The sequence below is a fragment of the Myxine glutinosa genome, chromosome 13 (assembly GCF_964187855.1).
Source record: "Myxine glutinosa chromosome 13, kmMyxGlut1.1, whole genome shotgun sequence".
In the NCBI taxonomy this organism is placed as follows: domain Eukaryota; kingdom Metazoa; phylum Chordata; class Myxini; order Myxiniformes; family Myxinidae; genus Myxine; species Myxine glutinosa.
In genome coordinates this window covers 98,761,017-98,787,981 of record NC_136273.1, presented here as the reverse complement: position 1 = coordinate 98,787,981, position 26,965 = coordinate 98,761,017, and the positions used below count along the sequence as shown (strand labels likewise).

Here is a 26,965-nt window from a genome sequence, read left to right as displayed (position 1 = left end):
AGCGGCCATTTTGGATTATCAAAATGGCGTTTGTTGAAAACCGAAATTGTCATTATCTTGGCTTCTAAATGACCTAGAGTGTTAATTTTGGTGTCCAAATGTACATATTTGCGGATACTTAATCCAATAAACACACATTTATACACCTACATATGATCAAAAGGGTTCTTATGGCAGCCATCTTGGATTTTCACGCACTTATGCCAACACATATATATATATATTTTTTCCATCATTTTCACTTCTAAATCACATAAAGGCTGGACTTTAGTGTTCAAATGTACACTTATAATGTCTTTGTGCAATATTTTTAGTTGGCAGTGTTCATTGTTACATTGAAGGATCTCCATCCTCCTCATCATCAGTGTTATCGATTCCCATGGGGCGCTCCTGACCCGTGTTACCACACACCTCTTCATCTGCCCCACACATACACATCTCAGAACAGTTGAGATGCTGAGACCTGCATGAGCAGTGAGACATGCATTGGGTCTTCTTGCAGTTACATTTGATTAGATGTGTGATGGCAGCTGGGGCTGGAGGGTCCTTGGTTGTGATGGGCACCAGCTGATCTCCTTCTGCTCTCCATCCATGTTCTGTTGGTTGTGGAAGCTGGGGGTCCGGTACATCAGCCTGATGCCACACCATGGCCTGGAAATGTGCACGAGCAATGGCTTCATGTAAAGCTCCCCGTGTTGGTGGCAGCTTCTGTGCCTCTAGCTGTTTCTTGGTAAACAGTCTCCACCTCAGCTTGCCCACATCCACAACTGTAGTACGAGGCTCATACAGCTGGCATACAAATGCCTCAATGTCACTTTCTGTGTCAGCTCTCAGCTCCTCAGAGGCCCCAAGGTCATGAAACGCAGATACCACCTCAACAGAGCACCTATTGAGGGCTTGCCAACATGTGAGCTTTCCCTTGCCGGCAAACCGACCAGTCTGGTCTGCTCCCGTGAATGCATGGAATCCTGGTAGGGCTGCAGCCTTCCTGACACCAAGTTCATGTACTATTGGTTCCAGTGAGATTTGCCTCTTCTTGTTCCCCACACCCGTGATGAAGTATGTGTCTTTGCATAGTTCATGGTACCGGTGGAGTGCTAGGATGAATACATCAGTATCAGGTGACTGAATGTACAGCTGTGTTGCACCTCTTCGGACGGCATCTAGACTGTGACTGTGACACAACCCAGCAGCCCTCAGATGGGGATGCTCTTGGAAGAATTCGTCCACATAGAGGTCGAAGAGGGCTTGGACAGTGGTGATGTGGGCCTCCAAAGCCCTCTTCATGTGCTTGGCTTCCAGTATTTGTCTGGTCGTTGTTGGGCCATAGATATCAGCCTCAGACCAAGCCTCGTCAAGACCACTGTCCTCTATGGCATTCCCAGCAGCCCTCAGTGCAGCCATCACAGTGTGCATCTCCCCTAGTCGCAGTACCCACTTGCCTTTGCAGTCATCTCTGGTCATCTCCAGCTGTTTGGCTCGCTCATACAGGGCCATGTCTAAGGTGATCACTGTCTTCCTATCGGGACCCATGACCATGCAGTTGATTTGCTGTGTCTGTTTCAAGACTGTTATCAGTGTTTGCCATTCATGGGCTGGTGCTGCTACCAATGGCAGGGCGTTGACCTCTGTCAGAGGCTTCGAAGAGGAGAGCAGTGAGTTGTAGGCTGTCCAAGTTGGGATATCGTGATGCTTGATCCTACTGCCAGGTGGTTGTTTTGGATCGTGGACGAGTGACCCAACAGGGTCAGCATGCTGGGGTTCTGCAGCTTGCAGCTGGTCATCTGGTGGGATGATGTCGTCTTGTACGTCCTCAGCTTCAGCTGTTCGCATGATTGTGCGTGAAAGTAGCCACACTGTGTCCGTCGCAGAGTACGGCTTGGTGACATCTGGGTTTGACCGTGTCTTGAAGCTATACGTGGTACCTGTGGCAGATTGTTTGTTTGGTGCTTGGCAAGGAACAAAGTCTGGAGCAGTCAGAACCTTGAGTGAGCGGTGTCTGGCCTTTCGGTCATGTAGTGTCAGTGTTCTATGTTCATCTGTGGAGGGTGCATGTTCCCGTCGTTGGTAGAGTGCCCAGGCTGTAGCATGGAGTGTCCGCTTCCCATCAGGTGTGTCTTCATTGAAGTCACTGTTGTCCACTGCAAAGAAGACAAACGTCCCTATGCGCATGGTTCTTGGAAAGTATACACCCTGTTCTGTCGTAGACTCTATGACTGAGTTGGCCAGCTGTGTCTCCAACCGCAAGATCCGACTATAATCAACAGACAGACCGAACCCATGCAGGAAATCCAGAAGCTTCTTGTTTCTGGTGGACTGATGGACTACAATGGCAACGGCAAGCTGCTGTGGCCATTCTAAGCGATGGCGGAATGGTGCATCTGGCTCTTTGGGCTTGTACGTGACTTGGCGTTTTGACTTGTAGCCGTACATGATGTTCTGACTGATGGTTATAACATCTCGATGAATAGTGGCTGAGCGCATAGTCTCTGGCTCAATGCTCGTGGCTGGTCCTTCCAGTAGCCAGCGGAGGAAAGCATAGAGTACTTTGGGTACATGCTTTTCAGCATCATCAGTGTTCATTTCTCCTTCAAATTGCCATGGGTGCTTGTTCTGACAAGCAATGGCACTGCGGAGAACAGAGGCACTCTCAAACAGTTGTTCGATGTTTTTTTCATTTGTCTTCGTCATTGCATCTTCGACAGCTGCATCACGCACGGCAGTGGAGAATACACAGTCTGACTCGTTTCGACGTTTTGGTTTCATGAAGTGAACGTCATCAATGTGAGAGTTGATTTTCTCCTTCATGCCTTGGGTAGTAGGTGATGGGACATTGTGCACACCATTATTGTCAAGAATCCTGGAGTAAACCGACTTCAGGTCAGACATGTTGAGAATTTCACCAGCTTGGAGTAGAGAGCGAACAAGGCTGACAAACTCAATGTCTGCGGCTATTTTGATAACATTAGTTTCTTGCAGTATGTGTTCTTTGTCATCACTTGATGTCCCACTCTTGGGAGCACGTTGGACATTCTGCACCCAGCATGGGAGATGATACTTGACGTCGATCGCATGAGCATCATGTGCACTGATGGCAGCACTCAGCTGAACTTTCCACTTGTGGTTGCTGCCTTCTTCAACAGCTTTCTTCAGCTGTTTACCTGCGTTGAACGTGCATACAACATGTACACTTTCCTTAGTGACCTCTTGACAGAAGAAACAAAGGTCTCTGTTGAATGGAGTTGATGATGAACGTGTGAAGCGAAGAGTCTCGTCTTGCGTAGAACCTGAGGTACTTGCAGCGGCAGGTGCAGAAGAAGGACGTCCACACCTCTTATGAAGATGCTGGGTGTCGCCATGTTCGCAGGCTTTCTGGTGGCGAACTCTAGCACGCTCCAGGTGAGCAGTGTTGCATGTAGATCCATAACATGCCCGGTGCCACTTTGCTTTATTGTTCCTCAAGTCAGTGGCAGTGAAACAGCTTAATCGTTCGCTGATCTGTTTGAAGTCGGCATCACCATATCGTGCCCTCTCCTGGATGAACTGGAGAAACTTTGCATATGAGCCCAGTGCTGGCTCAGTCACTAGTGCACCTTGGGGATCCTGGCACTGAATGCAAAGTGTGAAATCAGTTTCTTTCTTGGTTTTCTTGCTTTTTGGCTCCATCATAGCTCAGGGTCACGAATCTGGAACATACAAATAACAAATAACAATTAAGATAGATGTGCATTAAGTTAGATTTTGGACACTGGTTCGGCTGTGCCATAAAAACCTATTTTTATCCCTTGTAGGTTATTAAAGAAGGTTTCATTCAATTCTCTATCCCCAAAAATGTACAACTGGACACCAGAATCGAAACTCTAGGTCATTTAGAAGCCAAGATAATGGAATTTTACGTTTTCGACATCCGCCATTTTGAAAATCCAAAATGGCCGCCATAAAGAACTTGAAACAATTGGAGACATATTTTTTCTAGAACTTATATCATCCCTAAAGACAGCCCAACCAGTGTCCAAAAATTAACAAGCAATTTCACCGGGCATTTCAATCTGCTACATTGGCCCCCCCACTAATTGCTTGACGGGATACCCCACCATTCACACGGTAAACATTGCTTCGTGGTATGTCCTGCCATTCACACTGTGAACATTGCCCCGCAGGATATCCCACCATTCACACGGTAAACATTGCTTCGCAGAATATTCCACCAGCTGCATAACATGTCACCCCCCACGAGTAGCTGTACAGAATGAAAACACTCCACCACATCTATTGGTGCAATTTGCTCTCTTTTCCCCACTGAAACAATGTCCCGACATTCGTGGGATTTTCATCGACATTTGCGGGACTTTCATAGACATTCGCAGGATTTTGCCTCGACATTCGTGGATTTTGCCTCCACATTCGTGGATTTTGCCTCGACATTCGCGGATTTTGCCTCGACATTCGTGGATTTTGCCTCGACATTCGCGGATTTTGCCTCGACATTCGCTGATTTTGCCTCGACATTCGTGGATTTTGCCTCGACATTCGCGGATTTTGCCTCGACATTCGTGGATTTTGCCTCGTCATTCGCGGATTTTGCCTCGACATTCGTGGATTTTGCCTCGACGTGTGTGTGTGTGTGTGTGTGTGTGTGTGTGTGTGTGTGTGTGTGTGTGTGTGTGTGTGTGTGTGTGTGTGTGTGTGTGTGTGTGTGTGTGTGTGTGTGTGTGTGTGTGTGTATTGTTATATCTTGCTTCCTTCTTGGGACGACAGTGCAGTACAACAACAACAACAACATGCATTTTAAGGCCATTTTCCCTGCTAGAGTGGGGGTTAGCCTTGCGGTCCCCATGACAATCTTCTCCATTTTGCCCTATTTTCTGCATCTCTCCTTGTTAACCCCCTTGCCCGCATTTCTTCTTCCACCATCTTTAGCCAAGTCTTTCTCGGTCTCCCCCGTCCTCTACTTCCTTCGACATTCATTTCCATCACTCTTCTCAACCAGTCACTTTCATCCTTCCTCAACACATGACCAAACCATCTCAACCTGTTCCTCTTCACAGCATCAATCACAGGCTCTATTCCCATCATCTTTCGCAATTCATCATTTGTCTTCCTCTCTCTCAACGATACTCCGCACATCCACCGAACCATTCGCATTTCCACCCTTTCCAGCCTTCGTTGCTGCTCTACTTTCATTACCCATGGCTCGCTCCCATAAATCATAACACTTCTCACACATGCAGCATACACCTTTCCCTTCAGCTTCAACGACACTCCCCTCCTCATCAGCACGCCACTCAGTTCCCGAAACTTCTTCCATGCACATCTCACTCTTGCAACCGTTGCCGAGTCTGATCCACCTTCTCCATTCAGCATGTCTCCGAGGTAGAAAATGTTTTCACACCTTCCACCTTCATGCCGTCTCCAAGATCCAACTCAACATTTCCTCCATTTGCAGCTCCCTCTGTGCACACCTTACATTTGAATGTAGCTGCCACACTGGTTAATGACCCTCTCAGACCACTACATTTTTGATGAACCCACTCAGCGCACATTGTACATTGAATGGAGTTCACTCCGACACCCTTCCTGCACACAGCACATGGCCACTTCCCAGTTCTATCCACCTCACCACATGCTTTACCACTTGCCATCACCTTCGTCTTTCCTATATTCAACTTCAGACCTTTTGTCTCCATACATTCCTTCCACTTGTTCATCTTTTCCTTCAGTCCATCCATACTTTCCGCAATCAACACCAGATCATCTGCATACAACAACTCCCACGGTAAACCCTCCTTTACGTTCTGAGCCAGCACCTCCATCACAGCTACAAATAGTAGTGGACTTAGTACCGACCCCTGATGCACTCCCACCTTCACCTCAAACTCACCACTGTTCCCGTCCTTCGTCCTTACAGCTGTGCGCGCTCTTTTGTACATTGCCATCACAACTCTGATCAACCATTCCTCCATTTCTAACTTCCTCAATGCCCATGTCAATACTTCGCGTGGAACCCTATCGAATGCTTTCTCCAGATCAACAAACCCAAGAAACAACTTCTTCCTCTTCTCTATGTACTTCTCCTGCAACTGCCTCACAATAAAGAGCGCGTCTGTCGTTCCTCTTCCTGGCATAAATCCAAACTGCATTTCGTCGATCTTCACCTTCTTCCTTATCCTCCTCTCCAACACCCTTTCCAATACCTTCATTCTATGCTCCAATAACTTTACCGCTCAGTACGAGCCACACTCCAAAGGGTCACCTTTCCCCTTGTATAGAGGGACGAGGGTACTCGGTTCCCAATCCACTGGAATGCAACCTTCTTTCACCACCAGATTACAGATCTCTGCCATTCTCTTCACACCCCAACTTCCTGCTGCCTTCAACATATCTCCCACAACTCCCGTCGGCCCTCCCGCTTTTCTACTCTTCATTGCTTTTATCGCTTCCTCAAATTCCTTCTCAGTTATCTTCTCTGCCGGTCCTAAAACTGGGTTACTCTCCATGTTGCCATCCCATTCATTCTCTGTATTCAACAGCATTTCCATATATCTTTTCCATCTTCCTTTAATTCCATCTGGGTCCACAACGATTTGTCCCACTTCATCCTTCAAGCAACTCACCCCCATCACATCACACCTCTCTTTCGCTATCTGCTTTGCAATCCTGAATACCGCTCTCTGACCCTCTTCCGAATCCAAGCGTTCTCCGAACATTTTCCTACATGCCTCCTGCGCCTTTGCTACCTCTTTCTTTGCAGCCTTCTTGGCTGCCTTATAACTTTCATGCTCTGCTTTTTCTGCTCCCGTACCCTTCGCCTTCTGCCACTCCTTGAACTTCTTCCTCTTCTCGTCAATCCTCTTTCCAACTTCCTCATCCCACCACCATGTTTCCGAGTGCCTCGGTGGTCCTTTTGTCCATCCACATACCTCACCAACGGCTCCCAACAGACTATCTTTCATTGACATCCAACCACGATCAAGCTCAACCACATCATCCTCTACCCTACTCAGCCTCTCTTTTAATGCCTCCCTTACTGTCACCTCTTTCAACCTCCACACCTTCATTCTCGGTTGGTACTTCACCCGCCAAGCTCTCCTCGCACCTTTCACCCTTATGTCGCAGACAACCAAGTGGTGCTGTGAAACAGCCTCCTCCCCCGGGATCACCTTTGTGTCCCGGTTGTGCCCCCTATCTCACCTACGCACCATCAGGTAGTCAACGGTTGTCGTCGACCCACCTGACGTGTATGTAACAAGCTTATTATCCTCTTTCTGGAACTGAGTATTACAAATCAACAAATCAGCTCCATCAGCAAATTCCAAAATCCTTTCACCTTCTCCATTTCTCACACCATATCCATACCCCCATGAACTCCCTCAAAACCATCCATTACTCCTTCCCACATGTCCATTTAGGTCTCTTCCTACCACAACAACTTCCTCATCTTTCACGTTTTCCATCAGCTTCTCTATCGCACACCAGAACTTGTCCTTCTCTTCATCGCTCCGACCGACCTGCTGCGGAGCATATCCCGAGATGACGTTCACGAAGAGCTTTCCAATCATCATTTTCACCATCATCAACCTATCACTCACTCTAGTCACACTCACCACACTGTCTACAAACTCCTCAGAAAACAGGACACCAACACCATTCACGCCCTCCGGGCACCCTTGCCACACAAACTTGTATTTCTGTCCCTGCCTACCCTTCACCATTCTCACACCACTTCCCTTCCATCTCGTCTCTTGCACACAACATATGTCCACTCTTCTTCTGACCAATACTTCCACCACTTCTCCTGATCTCCCTGTCATTGTCCCTACATTCCATGTCCCAAACCTCAGAAACCGATCTCCACTTTGGGCTGTACCTTGCCCATATGTAGTTGTAATTGTCATGGTTCTCTTTTTGAGGCAATGTTTTTATGGCCGGATGCCCTTCCTGACGCCAACCCTCTAAGTCGCCTCTTACGACACGCAGGGATATGGTGTACCTATTCTAACCAGGGTACACACCGGCGTACAACCAGGGTGCAGTAATTGGTCTGTATTTTGATTAGGCACGTCATTACCACACAAATTTGATGTCCGTTGCTGTACCCCTTCTGCAGGCCGGATCGTTTTGGGAGAGGATACCGCATGTCTGATGAAATTCGTGGTCGGCCGTATGGGCGAGACAGAAGCTACGGGGGTTATACGGTATGTGCTCCAATAGCAGATAAATGTCTCGTTAAGAGAGGATTATATGTGTGTGTGTGTGTGTGTGTGTGTGTGTGTGTGTGTGTGTGTGTGTGTGTGTGTGTGTGTGTGTGTGTGTGTATGTGTGTATATATATATATATATATATATATATATATATATATTTAAGCTGACTTGGTTGAGGATGCACTTTGAGAGAGTTATCATTCCCAGGGTGGTGGAAGGAGATCTAATGACGAGGGTTCCTGGGGAAGGAAGAATTTTGGGGATTCTCGTGGACCTCCTCCAAGCAAGATGTCACATTTGGATGATTATGGCAGAAAAGGTGAGCATCTTTGAAATATTTTGTTCCTGTCTTGATGACTTTTGTGAAAGAGAAGCAATTTGTATGAGGATTGAAAAACTGGAACGTTATTTGTATTTTAACTTTAAATGCTTCATCAATCTGATTTCTCCTCATCATGAATCTGAATTCCTTGGCACTTCTGAGCTCCTTACCACTTACAAAGCTTTCATCCGCAGCTTGATGGAGTACTACTCTCCCCTCTGGGCTGGTGCTCCTGCCTCACATCGAGCTCGGCTTCACGTTGTTGAAACCAAAGCTTTCAGAATCATTGGAATCTCCTGCAATGAAGCTGACTGAGGGCCTTTCACCCTCTCGCCACAGGCAGGATGGTGGTCTTTCTGTCTTCCACCGACTCCTCTCCGGCCTAGCTCCCCAAGCTCTGTCTGTGCTCTGTCCCCCAAATATTCCTTCAGGTCGCACAAGATCTGCCAGCAACACTCTTCTGGTGAAACTGCCAAAATCAAGACTCCCTGCTCACCTTCACTCTTTCAATCTTCTTTTCTCCCGCCTCTGGAACAAACTCCCTCACTCTCTTCAATCCCATTCCTCCCTCCAGGTCTATAAAACAGCTGTTCACCACCATCTCTTATCTTCCTCCATCCAAAACCTTGACCTTTTCTACCCCCGTTAATCCACCCCAGATCTACTTTTTTTGAAATACCGACTTCTTTCCTGGAAGTTCTCGCAGTGTCCATTTGTTTTATACCTCTCCCACCCCCCACCCCCCACCCTCCGCCCCTCTTGCCATGCCTTCACCCCCCAAGCCCCCTATCTCACACAGATCTCCTGATGTCCCTGTTATCTACTGTTGTACTTGTATGCTTCCCCCTCTCTCGCCCCATCTTGTCTCCCACTCCATTTATTATATGTTTTATGTGTCCGTTTATGTTTTTGTCATTAATGTTCGCTCTTACCTAAGCCTCGATGTTGTATATAAAAAAATTACATAAAGGTCAGAGGTCATGTTAGGTTAAAATATTGTTCCCGCGATAACTTGTGAACCAGTGATGGGATTCTGACCAAATTTGGTACACTTATGTAGAATGATGTAAAGATGAACTGATTAGATTTTGGGGTCAAGAGGTCAAGGGTCAAAGTCTGTAATAGGTCTATACCTTGAGAACGGCTGAAGTGATCTAATTCAAACTTTTACAGGTATGTGTAATATTGTAAAGATCAAGTGATTCGATTTTGGGGTCAAAGGTGAAATCTGCAATAGGTTATAACTTGAGAACGGCTGACGTAATCTAATTCAAATTTGGTATGGGTATGTATCATGATGTAAAGATTAAATGATTAGATTTTGGGTCCGGAGGTCAAAGGCCAAAGGTCAGAGGTCATGGCAGGTAAAAATGTGAACTTGTGAACAGCTGAAGGGATTTAAGTTAAATATTGGTACAGGTATGTATAATGATGTAAACATGAACTGATTATATTTTGGGGTCAGAGGTCATGTCAGGTAAAATGTGATAACTTGGGCACCGCTGAATGGATTTAAATCAAACTCTGATACCTACTCGTACCTTATTTAGCAACAGATTTCACTGAAATTCGATACAGCCCTTCTCCTCGATGGTCCTCGATGGTCCTCGATGGGCTTCTCCTCCTCGATTGAGCAGGATCGCTCGATTTTAGATTTTTCAATTTTGCATCAAGGGGGCTACCTAGGGGTCCCCCCCCCCCCCCCCCCCCCCCAAATCAGTGCAGAGGTCTTAACTACAAACTCAAAAGATGACTGCCAGCCAACTTGGGGCTATTTATTAACCATGGCTCCCAAGAAGAATACTGTTGCTTGTGGTGAACCAATTGTGAAAAAGTCCAGGAAAGTGACGTCTTTGACACATAAAGTGGAGGTCTTGGATAGGTTTGGTCGAGGTGAGAGTGCGGCGTCACTGGACAGACATTATGTTGTTCATGAGTCCAATATCCGGCAAATAAAGAAATGTACAGAAAACAAGGGGTAGTGAATGCTCTGGTTTTACGGTCTTCCATAAACTGCTCCAGTACATGATGCGTGAATGTATAGGTGAGAGGATTTAACCTTGAACCTAACCCCTTTTTTCCTGTAGGTCCTTGGTTTTGGTTCATGCGGGGATTTCTAGAAACGTCACCACTGCGTAAAACCAGGGTTTTACTGTAGATGCATGTGATTAAATATATTTGCTTTTTACACTTTTATTTATCAAGTTTGTGAAGTATATCGTATGCTAATGGACTGATTCCACCAGTGTTAATAATGACTTCTTTTTGTGGTTCTGTTTTTGTAGGAACTGGTTCTCTCAGAAAAGAAAATCCATCACAATTTGACAATGCTATGAAGAAAATGTAAGTTTGTTAATTATTTATTTTTACATCCCTCTTAATTGACTTGTTTTACACCGCCCCTCCACATTCCATCTCCAGGGGTTGACACTTGCTGGAAAGGTGGACTCAGTTTTCACTCTTTGTTTTCTTGGTGGTTTGTTTGTCCGATCAATATCTCAGCTATCCTTTGAGCTAGGATGCTGAAATTTTGGCACTACAGTGAGCACGTGCTCTGACAAAAACGATATTTTTTATTTTTTGATTAATCAATTAATTGATTAATTACTTAATTATTATCAATTTATTAATTACTTCTTTATTTTCTTTCTCATCTGGGCAATATCTCTGGAACCTTTGAGCGAGAAAGCTGATATTTGGACACGACAGTGATCAAATTATTTTTATCCCAATTGGAACGTAATTCCGCGGAGCTTATGTGATGGTGCGTCGTCCATCCATCAGTCCGTCCGTCTGTAAACACATGCAACTTCTTCTCCGAAATTGCTGATGGGGTAGTGACCAAACTTGCCTAAAATTATATTTGATATGTTGCGACTCAAGTTTGTTCATGGCATTATAAAAAATCAGGGTATTGATTTGGGTATTGTTCAGGGTATTGTTCAAACACTTTGGTATTCTCGTTGACTTGATCATTGAAGAGGGCGAGAGGTGCTTGATTAAGAACCACAAATGTCCGACCTCACTGACTACTACAACCACACTCTCTCCTCCTGCCTTGACCAGCTTGCGCCTGTAAAAACCAAAACAGTTTCTTTCACCCATTCTGCTCCCTGGTTTACCCCTGAACTCCGCCTGATGAAAACTCGTGCTCGCCAACTTGAAAGACTCCGCAATAAAACAGGTCTCACAGTTCACTCCCAAGCCTACAAGGACCACCTACAACACTACAAAGATGCCCTCTCCCACGCCCGCTCCACCTACTACTCTCAAATTATCCACTTTGGCTCCGGAAACCCAAAAGCACTCTTCTCGACAATAAACAAACTCCTCCGCCCCTGGACACCACCACCCAGTCATTCACAGTAGACAACTGCATCTCCTTCCTTTCTTTCTTCCAACGCAAAATTGACAACATCTACAACAGCTTGACCACCGCTGCACCCGCTCCCCCTCCAACCACCTGCCCCCCCTTATCCTGCCTTCCCCTGTCTCAATTCTCCCCGGTCTCCCCTACTGATCTCTCTGAACTCCTCATAGGAATGAAAACTGCCACCTACACTCTTGACCCCATCCCCTCCAGCTTTGTCAAGGCCTCCCTCCCTGCTCTCTCTCCACTTATCATTGCAACAATAAACTCCTCCCTGTCTACAGGCATCGTCCCACCATCCCTCAAAAATGCTGCTGTTACCCCCATTCTAAAAAAACCTGGTCTAAACCCTGACACCCTAAATAACTTCAGACCCATCTCCAACCTACCCTTTCTGTCAAAAGTTTTGGAACGCGCTGTAGCCGCTCAACTCAAACATCACCTCTCTGCCAATAACCTGTATGAAACATTCCAATCCGGATTCCGCTCCAACCACAGTACTGAAACTGCTCTCCTCAAAATCACCAACGACCTTCTCCTCTCCTCTGACGCTGGCAACCTCAACATTCTCATCCTCCTCGACCTCAGCGCTGCCTTTGACACCATCGATCACACCATCCTCCTCACCCGACTTGAATCCACCTTTAACGTTACCGGCACTGCCCTCTCTTGGATTAAATCATACCTCTCTGACAGACGCCAGTTCATCCCCATCAATAACTGCAAATCCCCCACTGCTCCCCTCCCCCAAGGTGTCCCCCAAGGTTCAGTTTTTGGCCCCCTCCTCTTCATCCTTTACCTGTCCCCCCTCGGTCACTTAATCCGCCGTCATGGTCTCCAATTCGACTGCTTCGCCGATGACATCCAGCTTTTCATCTCCACCAAGTCCGTCTCCACCGACACCCACTCTATCCTGACAAACTGCATCTCTGAAATAAAATCCTGGCTTCAAATCAACTTCCTCAAACTTAACTGTGATAAATCTGAAATAATCATCATTGGCCCAAAAACGCTCACAAAATCCACCCATTACTTTGCCCTCAACATCGACGGTATCCCAGTATCCACCTCCCCTCTCATCCGGAATCTTGGCGTCATCTTTGACCAAACCCTCTCCTTCGACAAATACACTAAACAGATCACAAAGACAGCCTTCTTTCACCTGAAAAACATCGCCCGTCTCCGCTCATCCCTCTCCTCCACGGCTGCAGAAACCCTCATCCACGCCTTCATCACCTCCCGTCTGGACTACTGCAATAGCCTCCTCTATGGTTCACCCTCAACAATCACCAATAAACTCCAATACATTCAGAACTCCGCTGCCCGTCTACTCACCCATTCCCGGACCCGTGACCACATCACCCCCGTCCTTTACAAGCTTCACTGGCTCCCCATCTCCCAGAGAATCCAGTACAAAATCCTCCTCTTGACCTACAAAGCCCTCCATAACCTGGCCCCATCCTACCTGGCTGACCTCCTCTCCAGACACTCCCACCCGCAACCTCCGCTCTGCTGGTACCAACCTCCTGACCCCCCCCCCCCCCCCCCCATCCGGACCAAATTCAGATCCTGGGGGGACAGGGCCTTCTCCATCGCTGCTCCCACCCTCTGGAACTCACTACCTCACACCATCAGAGACTCCTCCTCACTCACCACATTCAAAACATCACTCAAGACCCACCTGTTCAGCACTGCATTCAACATTCAACCCACAGCATTTAACCCCTGACTATCACTTCTCCTTCTCCCTCCTTTTGCTTTAAATATTTCCCTATTGATTCTTGTCTTTTTGCAATTGTTGTTTTCATGTTTTGTTATGCATTATGTTTTGCACTCTGTCAAAGCGCCTTTGGGCTTCATGAAAAGCGCTATACAAAATAAATGAATTATTATTAAATGTCGACAGACGCCTTGACTGCCGCCTCTCTGATGGCACGCACAAGGTAGAGGGACTTTCTCCACAAGGGGTGGTTGGACTCTGGCTAGTAGCAGCCGTAGACAAGTGGGATGAAGAGGCAAATGTTTGTCAGGCCAGCAGTCTCGTGCACTGTCAGCATCGTCTGGCCCTTGAACAGGTAGATCTTCAATGAGTAGATATCCATGGCCATCTACTGCATGTTGTGCATTGTGCCAGGTGTGCAGAAGCACGGCCATCCGTCGGAGGATCCCCCGAGCAAAATTTGGCAGAACTGAAGCAGCTCGCTATCGTCATCTCGTGCGGTTTTGACCAGTCCATGTAGAATAATGCTATCTGCTATCACAAGCCGTCCAGCATGCCCGGGAAGAGCTCGTCACTGGCGAACTGGAAATTAGCCTTTTTGATGTCAGTCCGGCTCTTCTATAGGTGTTTGAAGAGCCCCATCTCAGACCCATTTATTGCTCCAAGGGCGATTGAGAACGAACGTCCGACAGTATCACTTCGAACACGTGGTGGCAGCACACAATTCAGACAAGCTCCTTGTCCAGGGTCTTCTCAAGGAGATACCCATCCTAAGCCCGGTGTTGGGTTCCCTCATGCCGAAGACCAGTCCCTGGACCATAGGCTTGGGCTTCCAGCCCTCCATCACACAGAACGTAGTGCCACTCATCTTTTTTTTGTTCTTTTTATATTTTTTTTATTTTTTTTTTATTATATATACTTTGTCTCGGCTCGTATGACGGCTGACACATAGAACATATAATAAAAGGAGTGGGAAACAAGGGGGGGGGGGGATTACAACAACGGTGGGGATTACAACAACGGTGGGGTAAAGGGACAACAGGAGATCAGTGGAAGAGAGTGGTCTAGGGCAGGGTACACAGGATAAACAAGGACACTACTGGGGCTTTCAGGAAAGCAAACACAGAATTTGAATGAGGTGGTTTTGGGGTCGATTAACAGGGGTAGAGAGAAGATCAAGGTTTTGGATGGGGGAAGGTATGAGATTGTGATGAACAGCTGGTTTGAAGACCTGGACGGAAGCGAGGGATTGAAGAGAGTGTGGGAGATTGTTCCAGAGGTGGGAGGAAAGAGGAATGAAAGAGTGAAGGTGAGCAGAGAGTCTTCATTTTGACAGTTTCTCCAGAAGAGGGTTGCTGGCAGTTCTTGCGCATCCTGAAGGAATATTTGGGGAACAAAGCACAGACAGAGCAGGCGGTGCAAGCCTCTGCAACACAATTACATATTACAATAGCTTTTAATGAACTTGGAACACACATAACCATTATTTATGACAGAGACTGTGACACTGGTGGCTATCTATCTATGTTCCTGGCAGAAGTGATATTCCAGTCCTAAACGGAAAGAAAACTATATGAACTGAAAAAGTCGCCAAATGTAGCGACCTCTAAACATGTTCGGATCTGTCCAATTATTTTTGTATCCAAAGTCCTGTTAGGTGGAACGGGGGCAGCCTTGCGGAGCGGTATAATATGTTCAACATTTTTTTCCCCCGATAGGTTAGGGCCACCCTAATAATCACTCCAAAGCCCTTCTCATGCTTGTTCCGGTCAAATACCTTCCTGTTAACGACAGCATCTCTTGCCTATTTTGCAGGCCTTTGCCCAGAACCTTGCTTATTTTGCCTGCTTACACCTATAGCCTTATCTTGTGGGGGGGGGGGGGGGGTTTGAGGAAGGGAGTAAACAGTAAACAACTTTGATGACATGCGTGAAGGGGTTAACAGAAGTACTTAACAAATTTGATTGTTTTCAAACATCCACCCTCATGACAACGTTTGCCTGGCAAATCATGTAATTGCGAGACCCAAATTCTATCCGTACTTTTACCATCCATACCATTTTTGTGTTGTCCAATAATTAGTTAAAAGGGAAGTTCAGTCAATCAAACTCTTGGGTTTCACTATAAGCTATGATCATTCTTGGACAAACCACACATCTAAGTTAACCTCCAAAGCTACCTGCCGACTGGGCATCTTCCGTCATATAAAGTTCTTCCTTGGCTCACCTGATCTCTGTTGCAGGTGTAATATCTCTATTCAATTATTAATAAACAGAGAGACAGAGACTACCACTTTCTGGTGAACGATTTAATCGACTTGCTGGAACAAACTCACTTGTATTTACACCAAGTACTTCATGGAACATACAGCACACAAGACATCAAGTAAGTTTCTTACTGCCCTTGCGAAGTACAGCTCCTTTATAGTTTTTCGTCGCTCTCGGATGTTGGTGCAAGGGCAAAGAGTAATTAAAAGGTCACAGAAGTTGCAGCCTTGCCGGCACCAGAACACATGTGGTTCCCATCAATCACAGTAAGACCGAGGAATATATTTGTATAAGTAGAGAGGTCACTACCTGGGCCTTCTCTGGAGAATTAGCTCATCTGAAAGTCATTCTTATCTGCAGGTCTCAGCGAGGAGAAGAGGTGGGGGTATGGAACTAATCTCAGTGGAAAGGTTTTTGTTGATTGTAGCAATCAGAGCGCTGTCCCTGCGTTTTCCAGAACTTCGCCGAGAGTGCTGCATCGCCCAACAGTCATTCATGACCAGCTCTTTCCAGCTTTTAACATCTCGACCATGTTCCAAGTATAGCTTAATTTATCATTTTTACAGATTATGCAACAATGTTATGGCTCGAGGTAGTTTTACAAAACAACATTCATGTTTCTGTTATTTTCTGCAATGTCAAAAGCTCCAAACACAAGTTACAATTTAGCTGTGAATAAGAACTTATTGCATTCAGGATTTCAGGATTGCAAAGCAGATAGCGAAAGAGAGGTGTGATGTGATGGGGGTGAGTTGCTTGAAGGATGAAGTGGGACAAATCGTTGTGGACCCAGATGGAATTAAAGGAAGATGGAAAAGACGTATGGAAATACTGTTGAATGCAGAGAATGAATGGGATGGCAACATAGAGAGTAACCCAGTTTTAGGACCGGCAGAGAAGATAACCGACAAGGAAGTTGAGGAAGCGATAAAAGCAATGAAGAGTAGAAAAGCAGGAGGGCCGACGGGAGTTGTGGGAGATATGTTGAAGGCAGCGGGAAATTGGGGTGTGAAGAGAATGACAGAGGTCTGCAATCTGGTGGTGAAAGAAGGCCGCATTCCAGTGGATTGGGAACTGAGTACCCTCGTCCCTCTATACAAGGGGAAAGGTGACCCTCTGGACTGTGGCTCGTATCGAGCGATAAAGTTATTGGAGCATGGAATGAAGGTATTGGAAAGGGTGTTGGAGAGGAGGATAAGGAAGAAAGTGCAGATCGACGAAATGCAGTTTGGATTTATGCCAGGAAGAGGAATGACAGACGTGCTTTTTATTGTGAGGCAGTTGCAGGAGAAGTACTTGGAGAAGAGGAAGAAGTTGTTTCTTGGCTTTGTTGATCTGGAGAAAGCATTCGATAGGTTTCCACGTGAAGTATTGACATGGGCATTGAGGAAGTTAGGAGTGGAGGAATGGTTGATCAGAGTAGTGATGGCAATGTACAAAAGAGCGAGCACAGCTGTAAGGACGAAGGACGGGAACAGTGGTGAGTTTGAGGTGAAGGTGGGAGTGCATCAGGGGTTGGTACTAAGTCCACTACTATTTGTAGCTGTGATGGAGTTGCTGGCTCAGAACGTAAAGGAGGGTTTACCGTGGGAGTTGTATGCAGATGATCTGGTGTTGATTGCAGAAAGTATGGATGGACTGAAGGAGAAGATGAACAAGTGGAAGGAATGTATGGAGACAAAAGGTCTGAAGGTGAATATCGGAAAAACGAAGGTGATGGCAAGTGGTAAAGCATGTGGTGTAGGTGGAAAGAACTGGGAAGTGGCCGTGTGCTGTGTGCAGGAAGGGTGTCGGAGTGAATTCCATTCAATGTACAATGTGCGCTGAGTGGGTTCATCAAAAATGTAGTGGTTTGAGAGGGTCATTAACCAGTGTGGCAGCTACATTCAAGTGTAAAGTGTGTACAGAAGGAGCTGCAGATGGAGGAAATGTTGAATTGGATCTTGGAGATGGCGTGAAACTGGAAGGTGTGAAAACAGTTTGTTACCTTGGAGACATGCTGAATGGAGAAGGTGGATCAGACTCGGCAACGGTTGCTCGAGTGAGATGTGCATGGAAGAAGTTTCGGGAACTGAGTGGTGTGCTGACGAGGAGGGGAGTGTCATTGAAGCTGAAGGGAAAGGTGTATGCTGCATGTGTGAGAAGTGTTATGATTTATGGGAGTGAGACATGGGCAATGAACGTAGAGCAGCAACGAAGGCTGGAAAGGGTGGAAATGTGAATGGTTCGGTGGATGTGTGGAGTATCGTTGAGAGAGAGGAAGACAAATGATGAATTGCGAAAGATGATGGGAATAGAGCCTTGCCTCCACATCTGCAGCTTGATGATGGGAATAGAGCCTGTGATTGATGCTGTGAAGAGAAACAGGTTGAGATGGTTTGGTCATGTGTTGAGGAAGGATGAAAGTGACTGGTTGAAAAGAGTGATGGAAATGAATGTAGAAGGAAGTAGAGGACGGGGAAGACCGAGAAAGACTTGGCTAAAGATGGTCGAAGAAGAAATGCGGGCAAGGGGGTTAACAAGGGGAGATGCAGAAAATAGGGCAAAATGGAGAACATTGTCATGGGGACCGCAAGGCTAACCCCCGCTCTTGCATGGAAAATGGCCTTAAAATGCCTGTTGTTGTTGTTGTTGTTGTGAATAAGAACTTACTCACAGAGACATGAAATTTTCAATAAGGAAGTCGTTTGAAAGGACTTCCACATTTCCTATCCTTCTACAAGGCCTTCATCTGCAGCTTGATGGAGTGCTGCTCTCCCCTGTAGGCTGGTGCTCCTGCCTCACACCTTACTCAGCTTTATGTGGAAGAAACCAAGGCCTTAAAGATAATTGGAATCTCCTGTGATGAAACTGAGGCTCTGGAACTGGCACTTTCACATCACAAACAGCTCGGTGGTCTCTGTCTTCTACCACTTCCTTTCTGGTCTTGCACACCTCTTTCCATGCTTTGTCGCACTGCCCCTCAGTTTCTGCAGGGCACCGATGGTACAACAGCAACACCCTTTTGGTGAAATTCCCCAAATCCTGACTCACTGCTTCCCTCCACTCATTCGTTCCTCTTTTCCTGCCTGTGGAACTAACGTCTCTTCAATCTCTCCCTTCCTTCCGAAGCTTCGAGACGGCTGTTCACCACCATCTCTGATCATCCCCAATCCAAAACTATGATCTTCTCTACCCCAGCTAACCTTCCCAAGCCCACCAAGTTTCCAGATTTTCCTGCCTAACAGTTTGCAACTATATCCATCTTGTTCACCCCATGTCCTCTATTATGATTATCCTGCTGATTTTGCTGTTATTAACCCTTTGAGTACGGATGACGTCCAGTGCCGCAACACACAAAGAAGTTTTGTGTACGGATGACATTAGATTACTACTCGTCATCGACTATACCTATAAATAGATTGTCAGTACGTGGTTGCATTCCCGTACCAAAATGCCAAATTAATCCCGTACGGGGGTATTTTTATCAAAAAAAAAATCCTGTACTCAAAGGGTTAACCTCAATTCACACTTGTTATTTTTGCGCTGCAAAGTGAACTGCACATAGCCTTGTGGAATCATTTTCTGCATGCCCATTGTCCATGCCCAGCAGACGACAGACGATGAGGTAGACAATGATAGAAACGACACAATATGAAGTTGTGAAGTGGGAATTTGAAATGACGGATGCTACTGTTTTGCACAGCAGTGTGTAACACTATTCCCTTTACTTTGTATACAAAATCTAGGCTGTTGGAAGAGCTCAGTGTCGTGAAAAAGGACACAGGAGGCAGTTTGAGAAATAGGGTTAACGAGAAAATTGCAGGAGATGCAATATTGTCGTCCCATTTATATATGCGCCACTGGCATTGACCAGACATAGCCTGTACCGCTTGTCATTCTACGATTTAATGTTTCTGCCTGAACATGCTTGTCGTCAGTCTTCCTGCACTCTCTCGTTTTTCAATATTACCAAATTAAATACTTATTATGCTGAATTCGTAATTTTGAAAAGGTAATAATATTGTGGGACAAACTTATTGTGCTTCTCTGTTGAGGAATAACTTATGAAAATGCTATTATTACCAAATGTCACCAAAATGATAAGGTAGTGTGAATGAATACATCACCAAAGAGGTGAAATTCAGTTGCAATTTAATTTGGGATGATGTCGGATCTTTTTGGAGCGATGTCACAAAATAAGGTGACCAGGTGACATTGATGCGCTCTTTATTTGTGTTTGTATTTTTCTTGATCTTTTCCCTTTATCCAGGTTCCTCATGTATTGTGCTTTATGCAACTTCAACACAATGGACATGGAGGAAATGGACATGCATATGGAAAGTGATGAACACAAGAGCTCTTTGCTACTTGTTGACAAGAACTTTCCTAAGGAGAAGATGCTCTCTCGCTTCTTGCACGTAAGCCTGAGGTTGTAGCCTGTGCAGCTAAACGTTGCATGTATTAATAAAACAAGACCAATTGTCTAACAACAGTGTAGCCGGGCTTGTTTGAATCTTTAGTTGAAGAGGATAGTACGACCTCGGTGGGATACCAGTTAGCAGTTCGCAAATAATGCAAGTATTAAATTTTTTGGACTTTAAGCATGGGCAGTCCACCTTGGGTTATAAAACAGCGAATGGCAAACGGTGAAACAAATTTCACATGCCTGTGCCACCTTCAGTCGAACGTCAGGCATTGACAGCACATTCTCTATATTTTCATTCCAAACAGCATCATTCATCATTCCAATCACAAATTAATACTAGGGTATTAATATATCAAAATATAATGTTAAATCACGATTGTATTGAGATATCAAACCAGCAAACCGTCCTCATCTGTTCACTTCTGGATTCGGGAGCAAGGTCCATATCGTTCACATTTCAAAATCGTACCGTATTTTCCAGTGTATAAACTGCGAACGTGTATTTAACCGCACCTCTGCTTTTCACCCTAAAAAACCCCAAAAAAACTCATGCTGCCGGTGAAGCTTGATTATATAGGGCTGGAAGTGCATACCCTTGTCATCCATATCGTCCGGTAGATATTGGGAGATGTGTGTGCGGCATCGAGCCAACAGATCATTGTGTGCCATCAACCTGTAGGCCCGTGAAGTCCCCAATGTCATCCTCCTTAGCTAAGCTCCTCGCCTACAGCCCGGAGCAAGTGTTGTGAATGAAGAATATGTAAATTAAAAGTAATTTCCCATTATAAGAGGCAAAGGTTTGAGGGAGTGCTCCCTCAAACCTCATTTTTATTGTCTATTTTTTTTATATTACAGTACAACAACACAACATGCATTTTAAGGCCATTTTCCCTGCTAGAGCGGGGGTTAGCCTTGCGGTCCCCATGACAATCTTCTCCATTTTGCCCTATTTTCTGCATCTCCCCTTGTTAAACCCCCTTGCCCGCATTTCTTCTTCCACCATCTTTAGCCAAGTCTTTCTCGGTCTTCCCCGTCCTCTACTTCCTCTACATTCATTTCCATCACTCTTCTCAACCAGTCACTTTCATCCTTCCTCAACACATGACCAAACCATCTCAACCTGTTTCTCTTCACAGCATCAATCACAGGCTCTATTCCCATCATCTTTCGCAATTCATCATTTGTCTTCCTCTCTCTCAACGATACTCCGCACATCCGTCGAACCATTCGCATTTCCACCCTTTCCAACCTTCGTTGCTGCTCTACGTTCATTACCCATGTCTCGCTCCCATAAATCATAACACTTCTCACACATGCAGCATACACCTTTCCCTTCAGCTTCAACGACACTCCCCTCCTCGTCAGCACGCCACTCAGTTCCCCAAACTTCTTCCATGCACATCTCACTCTCGCAACCGTTGCCTAGTCTGATCAACCTTCTCCATTCAACATGTCTCCGAGGTAGCAAAATGTTTTGGGTATGTAAATGAGAAATTAAAACCCTTAAAAAAACAAGTTTGTGTTCAGTGGAGTACATTACTGAATGAATGAAACTGCTCTTTGGTTACCGTAATGAGCTTTTATAAAATAAGACCTTCAGCTGTGAGGTGGTTACTTTACTCATTGTTTATTTTCCTTGGTTCCTCGGGTGGACATTGTTCTAACAATGCTTGGTACCTTTAGCTTGCTTTATCTTCTGTATAAGGGCGAGAAAAATATATTTCCGGTCTCTGGTCAGTGCGGTCTCTATCCAACGGTACCTACAACAGCGTGCCTGTTGTTGCCGGGCCGGCGCGCTATCTCGGGAAATACGGGTCGGTGAGGGTCGTCATTGGTATCGATGTTCGCACACGGTTCTCCCCTACAAAACTACGTTTAGTTTCTCCAAATCCAACCAGCCGTTCCAAAGATATGAGTAGTGTTGTGTGCCGTGACGTCATGAATCCAATCGCCTGGATATTGTCATTTATTGAAACGAAGACGTTCTTTTTCGGGTTCGTGTGAAACAAGCAGAAGGTCGAGAGAGCTGCGGGTGGTCTCGTTAGTTAGGCCTGGATCCTATCTCGTTTGTCATGAAGTTGTAAGTGTCTGTGATAATCTGGTGGACTGGGAGAAGAGATCGTGGGAGACCATCGGCCTGTTTGACCTCGAAAAGAAATGGCAGTCTATAATATGCTTGAAGAACTTGATGAGATTTTCAGAATAAATACATTTTAAAATAACCTATTAAGCTTGTGTTCATTATTTACAAAAAGGCCTTACCTGTCCCATTGGCTGTCTTTAATTTCTCTCTGGACGGCGCCACGGCAGATGAGGAGGACCGCAAGGCATGAGGACACAAAAAACGACACCTTTATATGTGCACTCCACGCTTTTCAAAAAAAATAATAATAAACCGCATCGCCGCATCAATTCCGGAACTTTGGTCTGACCAGAGACCAGCAATATTTTTTTCCGACCTAAAGTGTATTTTTTCATGATTTCGCAACAGGAGAGGATCCGGATGTTGAACAACAAAACCGAGACCAGCAAGCTTCTCTGGGAGAAGGAACATGGAGTACCATACAAGACCAAAGATGGTTTAGAAGGTGGGGTTAAGGGGTAGTTGTGTGGGAATTTGTGCGATTTAAGATGTATCGACCATCCTCGTGCTCTTTAAACAGGCACCTGGAATGTCGGACCACATCTGTCTTTATACAAAAGGAGTCAGATTGTCAACAGAACGGCAGCGATGCTTTCATCAACAACGTTATACTTGTGTCTGCAGGAATGGAACTCCCTGACTGCATGCAGCGTATGGATGTGGTACGCTGCCCTGCGTGTCGCTCGCACATCCCTGCCCTTGAATGGGAAGTGCAGACACACTTACAGTCTATTCGCCATGCTTCGTGCTTTGAAGTAAGGTTGTTGTTTTTGGTGTGGTGTGTGTCGGTGAGTAAATACCTATGGGTGTCCCCTCTCCCAAGATTTTTAATTTAAGTATCTTCACAATGTTTATCACTGAACGTTCTTACTACAAACATTGCACATGATGCCTCAAAAGCTTGTGCAGTATTACAGGTCGAAGGTCAAAGTCTGTAATAGGTTTATAACTTGAGAACGGCTGAAGTTATCTAATTCAAATTTGGTACAGGTATGTTTAATGATGGAAAGATTAACTGATTAGAATTTGGGGCCTAGAGGTCAAAGGTCAAAGTCTGTAATAGGTCTAGAACTTGAGAATGGGTAAAGTGATCCAATTCAAACTTGGTACAGGTATGTATAATTATGTAAATATTAAATGATTCGATTTTGGTACCCCAAGGTCAAAGGCCATCGGTCATGTCAGGTTAAAATGTGATAACTTGTGAACAGCTGAAGGGATTTAAATTAAAACTTGGTACAGGTATGTTTATGAACTGATTAAACATGTAAACATGAACTGATGAAATTTTGTGGTCAAGAAGTCAAAGGTCAGAGGTCATGTCAGGTAGAAATGTGATAACTTGAGAACAGCTGAATGGATGTAAATCAAACTTGGTACAAGTATTGTAATGATGTCATAATGTGGGCGGAGGCATATGAGTCGACGTCGTGACGTTCTAGTTATAATTAATAATGGAATAATTGTAAGCAAAACACCAGGGGTGTCCTCCCAAATCAGCAGAGGTCTGAACTACAACCTCAAGAGATGACCGGTAACCCACTTGGGGTGATGTTTTTTTTTTTTTACACGAGGTTGCAATATTTCACCTTTTTGTGTGTGATCTCCTTTCATTTCGGATGTCATTTCATTTCATGAGGGACTTGGAGCGATGTTATCTTCTACTTGGAAGAGCACCTATCCCAAGTGATGGAAAAAGCCAGCTCTCTCCTCCTTTCTATCTTTAAAAGCTATCCCCCTCCTCTCTCTCTCCTCCTTTCCCCACTCCCTCCGCTTCTTCACCTCTCCCTCCCCTTCTTCACCTCTCCCTTTCCCATCCCCTCTCCCTCCTCTGTCTTCCCCACCCCCCCCCCCCCCCCATCTCCCCCACATCCCTCTCGCTTCCCTCTCCCTCTTCTCTCTACCTCAATCCCCTGTCTCCCCCCCACTTCTTTCTCTCACCCCATCCCCTGTCTTCCCTCTCCCTCCTCCACTCCCCTGTGCAGTAAAAAAATGCTGCATCACCAAATTTCATCAGGAGATTGTTTGTCAATTACAATTCAAATTTCTGTTTGTACAAATTTTACTTAGGCAGGGCCTCTTTAATACCTTTGAAGGGCTGGCAGGATGGCCCAGAGGTACGCACACTCATCTCTAACCTGTCTAGACCGCGTTCATATCCAGACCCAGCTATAAACTATCATCCCTGTGTTTCACAGGAAGGGTGATTGATCAGTTTACGTGCCGGGCCTCCAAATGGACGTTAACGGGCATCCCGTCTGCCGGCATTAGTTAGTGGGCATTAAAGATCCTGTGGTGTCCATCGTGAAGATTAGTTGAGCTATCACCGGCACCATGAACAAATTACAAATTCCCGCCCTGACTTTGAAGTGGCGACCTGGCTAGTTTTGTTGCCGAGTAACTGCTTTGGTAAAGTCGCCTTGTAAATGATGATTATGATGATGCCCTTGAAATACTGTATTCTTGATCGGCACTAGGAGTAGGAGGTTAGGTGAACAGCATGGCAGAGGTGTATTTAACCTACAAACCAATTCCATTGATTGTATCCAATAAACAAGTCATTGTTCATCATCTGGATTGTCTGTTGTCTGCTTATCTTCCTTTTTTCCTGTTTCCAGAAAATCCAGAACAATCATTTTGAGAAGATAAGGCACATTGCGATGAATGTGCTGAGCAAGCAACGAGACAATCTTCAATATGAACACTTCAAAAAGGTTTGCATCAATCTCTTAGCAAAAAAAGGGGGTGGTTGTGTTTGTGAGCTGGTGTTGTTTGAGAGGTAAACTGAGAATCTGTAAATGTGAAGATAAGGAAATCAATAAGATGAACAGCGATGAAGCTGATTCTGCGGGCCTCTCACTCTCTCACCGCAGGCAGGTTGGTGGTCTTTCTGTCTTCTACCGACTGCTCTCTGTCCTTGCTCCCCCAGCTCTCTCTGGGCTCTGTCCCCCAAATATTCCTGCAGGTCACACCAGATCTGCTAGCAACCCTCTTCTGGTGAAACTGCCAAAATCAAGACTCTCTGCTCACGTTCACTCCTTCATTCCTCTTTTCTCCCGCCTCTGGAACAAACTCCCCACTCTCTTCAATCCCTCTCCTCCCTCCAGGTCTTTAAAACAGCTGTTCACCACCATCTCTTATCTTCCCCATCCAAAACCTTGATCTTCTCTACCCCCTGTTAATTCACCCCAAACCCACCTCCTTCAAATCCCTTTTCTTTCCTGAAATTCCTTGTGGTGCACATCTTGTTTATCGTGTATACTCCACTCTCCCTTTCACGGATCTCCCGATGTCCCTGTTCTCTACTGGTGTTGTGGTTCCCTCTCTCTCCCACTCTTGTCTCCCGCTCCCTTTATTATATGTTCTGTGTTTACACGAGCTCTACACGAGCCTCGACTGAGTATACAAAAAATCTGGCTTTTGGGTTGAGAGGTAATAGGAAGCAAAGTTGTGGGATCACTCATACATTTTCCTCATGGTTTTGTTTGCTTTTAGGGTGAAGACCCATTCGCTCACGAGATGCTGGCAGCGAAGGAAGGTGAAGAACGAAAGAAAGAGAAAGAGGAAGCAAAACCTAAAGCCAATCTCAAAGTCAAAAAGGTGATCAAGAAAACCGTGAAGACGAAGGAACAAGTTGGTGAAAAAGGAAAAGCTGTTGAGAAAAAGGGCACAGATGATCGTGAAAAGCAACCGACAGGAAAGGTCGGGAGCTTGGAAGAGAAGAGAGTCGAAGAGAAGAAAGTCGAGGAGAAAAGTGATCTTCAAGGAGGGGAAGAAAAGGATGTGGATGACAAAGATGCATCAAAAGAGGAAGAATTCCAAGATTGCAGAGGGTCTGATGAGTACGAAGACGAAGAAGAGGCAGATGAGGAAGATGAAGGAGAGTTTGTGCAACAAGAAAGACTTGGGGAAGATGAGGAGGTGGAAGAGGATGGAGAGGAAGGTGAGGAAAATTTTGAAGGTGTAGCTGAGGAAGAAGAGGAGAAGGACGAGGAAGAAGAAGAACAAGCAGAGGTGTAGTTTTGTTGTCTTTAATTAACGTTTTTTCTTTCTGCTTGTACCCTATTAATAACCATTTCTATTCATTTTAACAACTACTTTCGTGGTGATGTGGTGTCCGTGATGTTTTTTCTTGCTTTTACTGCATTCGTCGTTTGTTGATAAATGTTCAATGAGCAGTGTTTGGTTTTTGTGAAAAAGGATTTGTCGAAATAAAGTTTTGAATGCAACGTTTGTCGTGTTTAATTGATAAGTTTGTCAATAAGCTAAATAGCATATCACACAATGTGAAATATCAACACACACAGCAAACAACAACAACGGCCTACACACAATAAGCTAAAGCCATATCCCACTTGGGATTGTCTGTGTGTGTGTGTGCGTGTGTGTGTGTGGCAGCTCAATCATGATTGTGAAATCCTTTATTTTCAAATAATTTTAAAAATAGTGAGATCTTTAACCGAAAAATAGACACGATTTTATTCATGCAAAATGATGCTCATTATTTCAGAAATATAATGCACTTTCACGGCAC

At 45.4% G+C, this 26,965-nt stretch overlaps 1 protein-coding gene across 1 annotated transcript in view; it reads left to right on the top strand.

Moving 5' to 3' along the window:
- LOC137439143 (uncharacterized) overlaps positions 1–26,660 on the top strand; it is a 31,512-nt gene extending 4,852 nt beyond the window's left edge. Inside the window, exons 3-10 of the mRNA XM_068134865.2 lie at positions 8,108–8,195; positions 8,409–8,520; positions 10,809–10,866; positions 20,133–20,280; positions 22,780–22,876; positions 23,056–23,186; positions 25,050–25,145; positions 25,927–26,660. Coding sequence (XP_067990966.2) covers positions 8,108–8,195; positions 8,409–8,520; positions 10,809–10,866; positions 20,133–20,280; positions 22,780–22,876; positions 23,056–23,186; positions 25,050–25,145; positions 25,927–26,451 — 1,255 coding nt within the window. The 3' untranslated portion in view covers positions 26,452–26,660. The remainder of the gene's footprint in view (positions 1–8,107; positions 8,196–8,408; positions 8,521–10,808; positions 10,867–20,132; positions 20,281–22,779; positions 22,877–23,055; positions 23,187–25,049; positions 25,146–25,926) is intronic.
- The last annotated feature ends 305 nt before the right edge of the window (positions 26,661–26,965 follow it).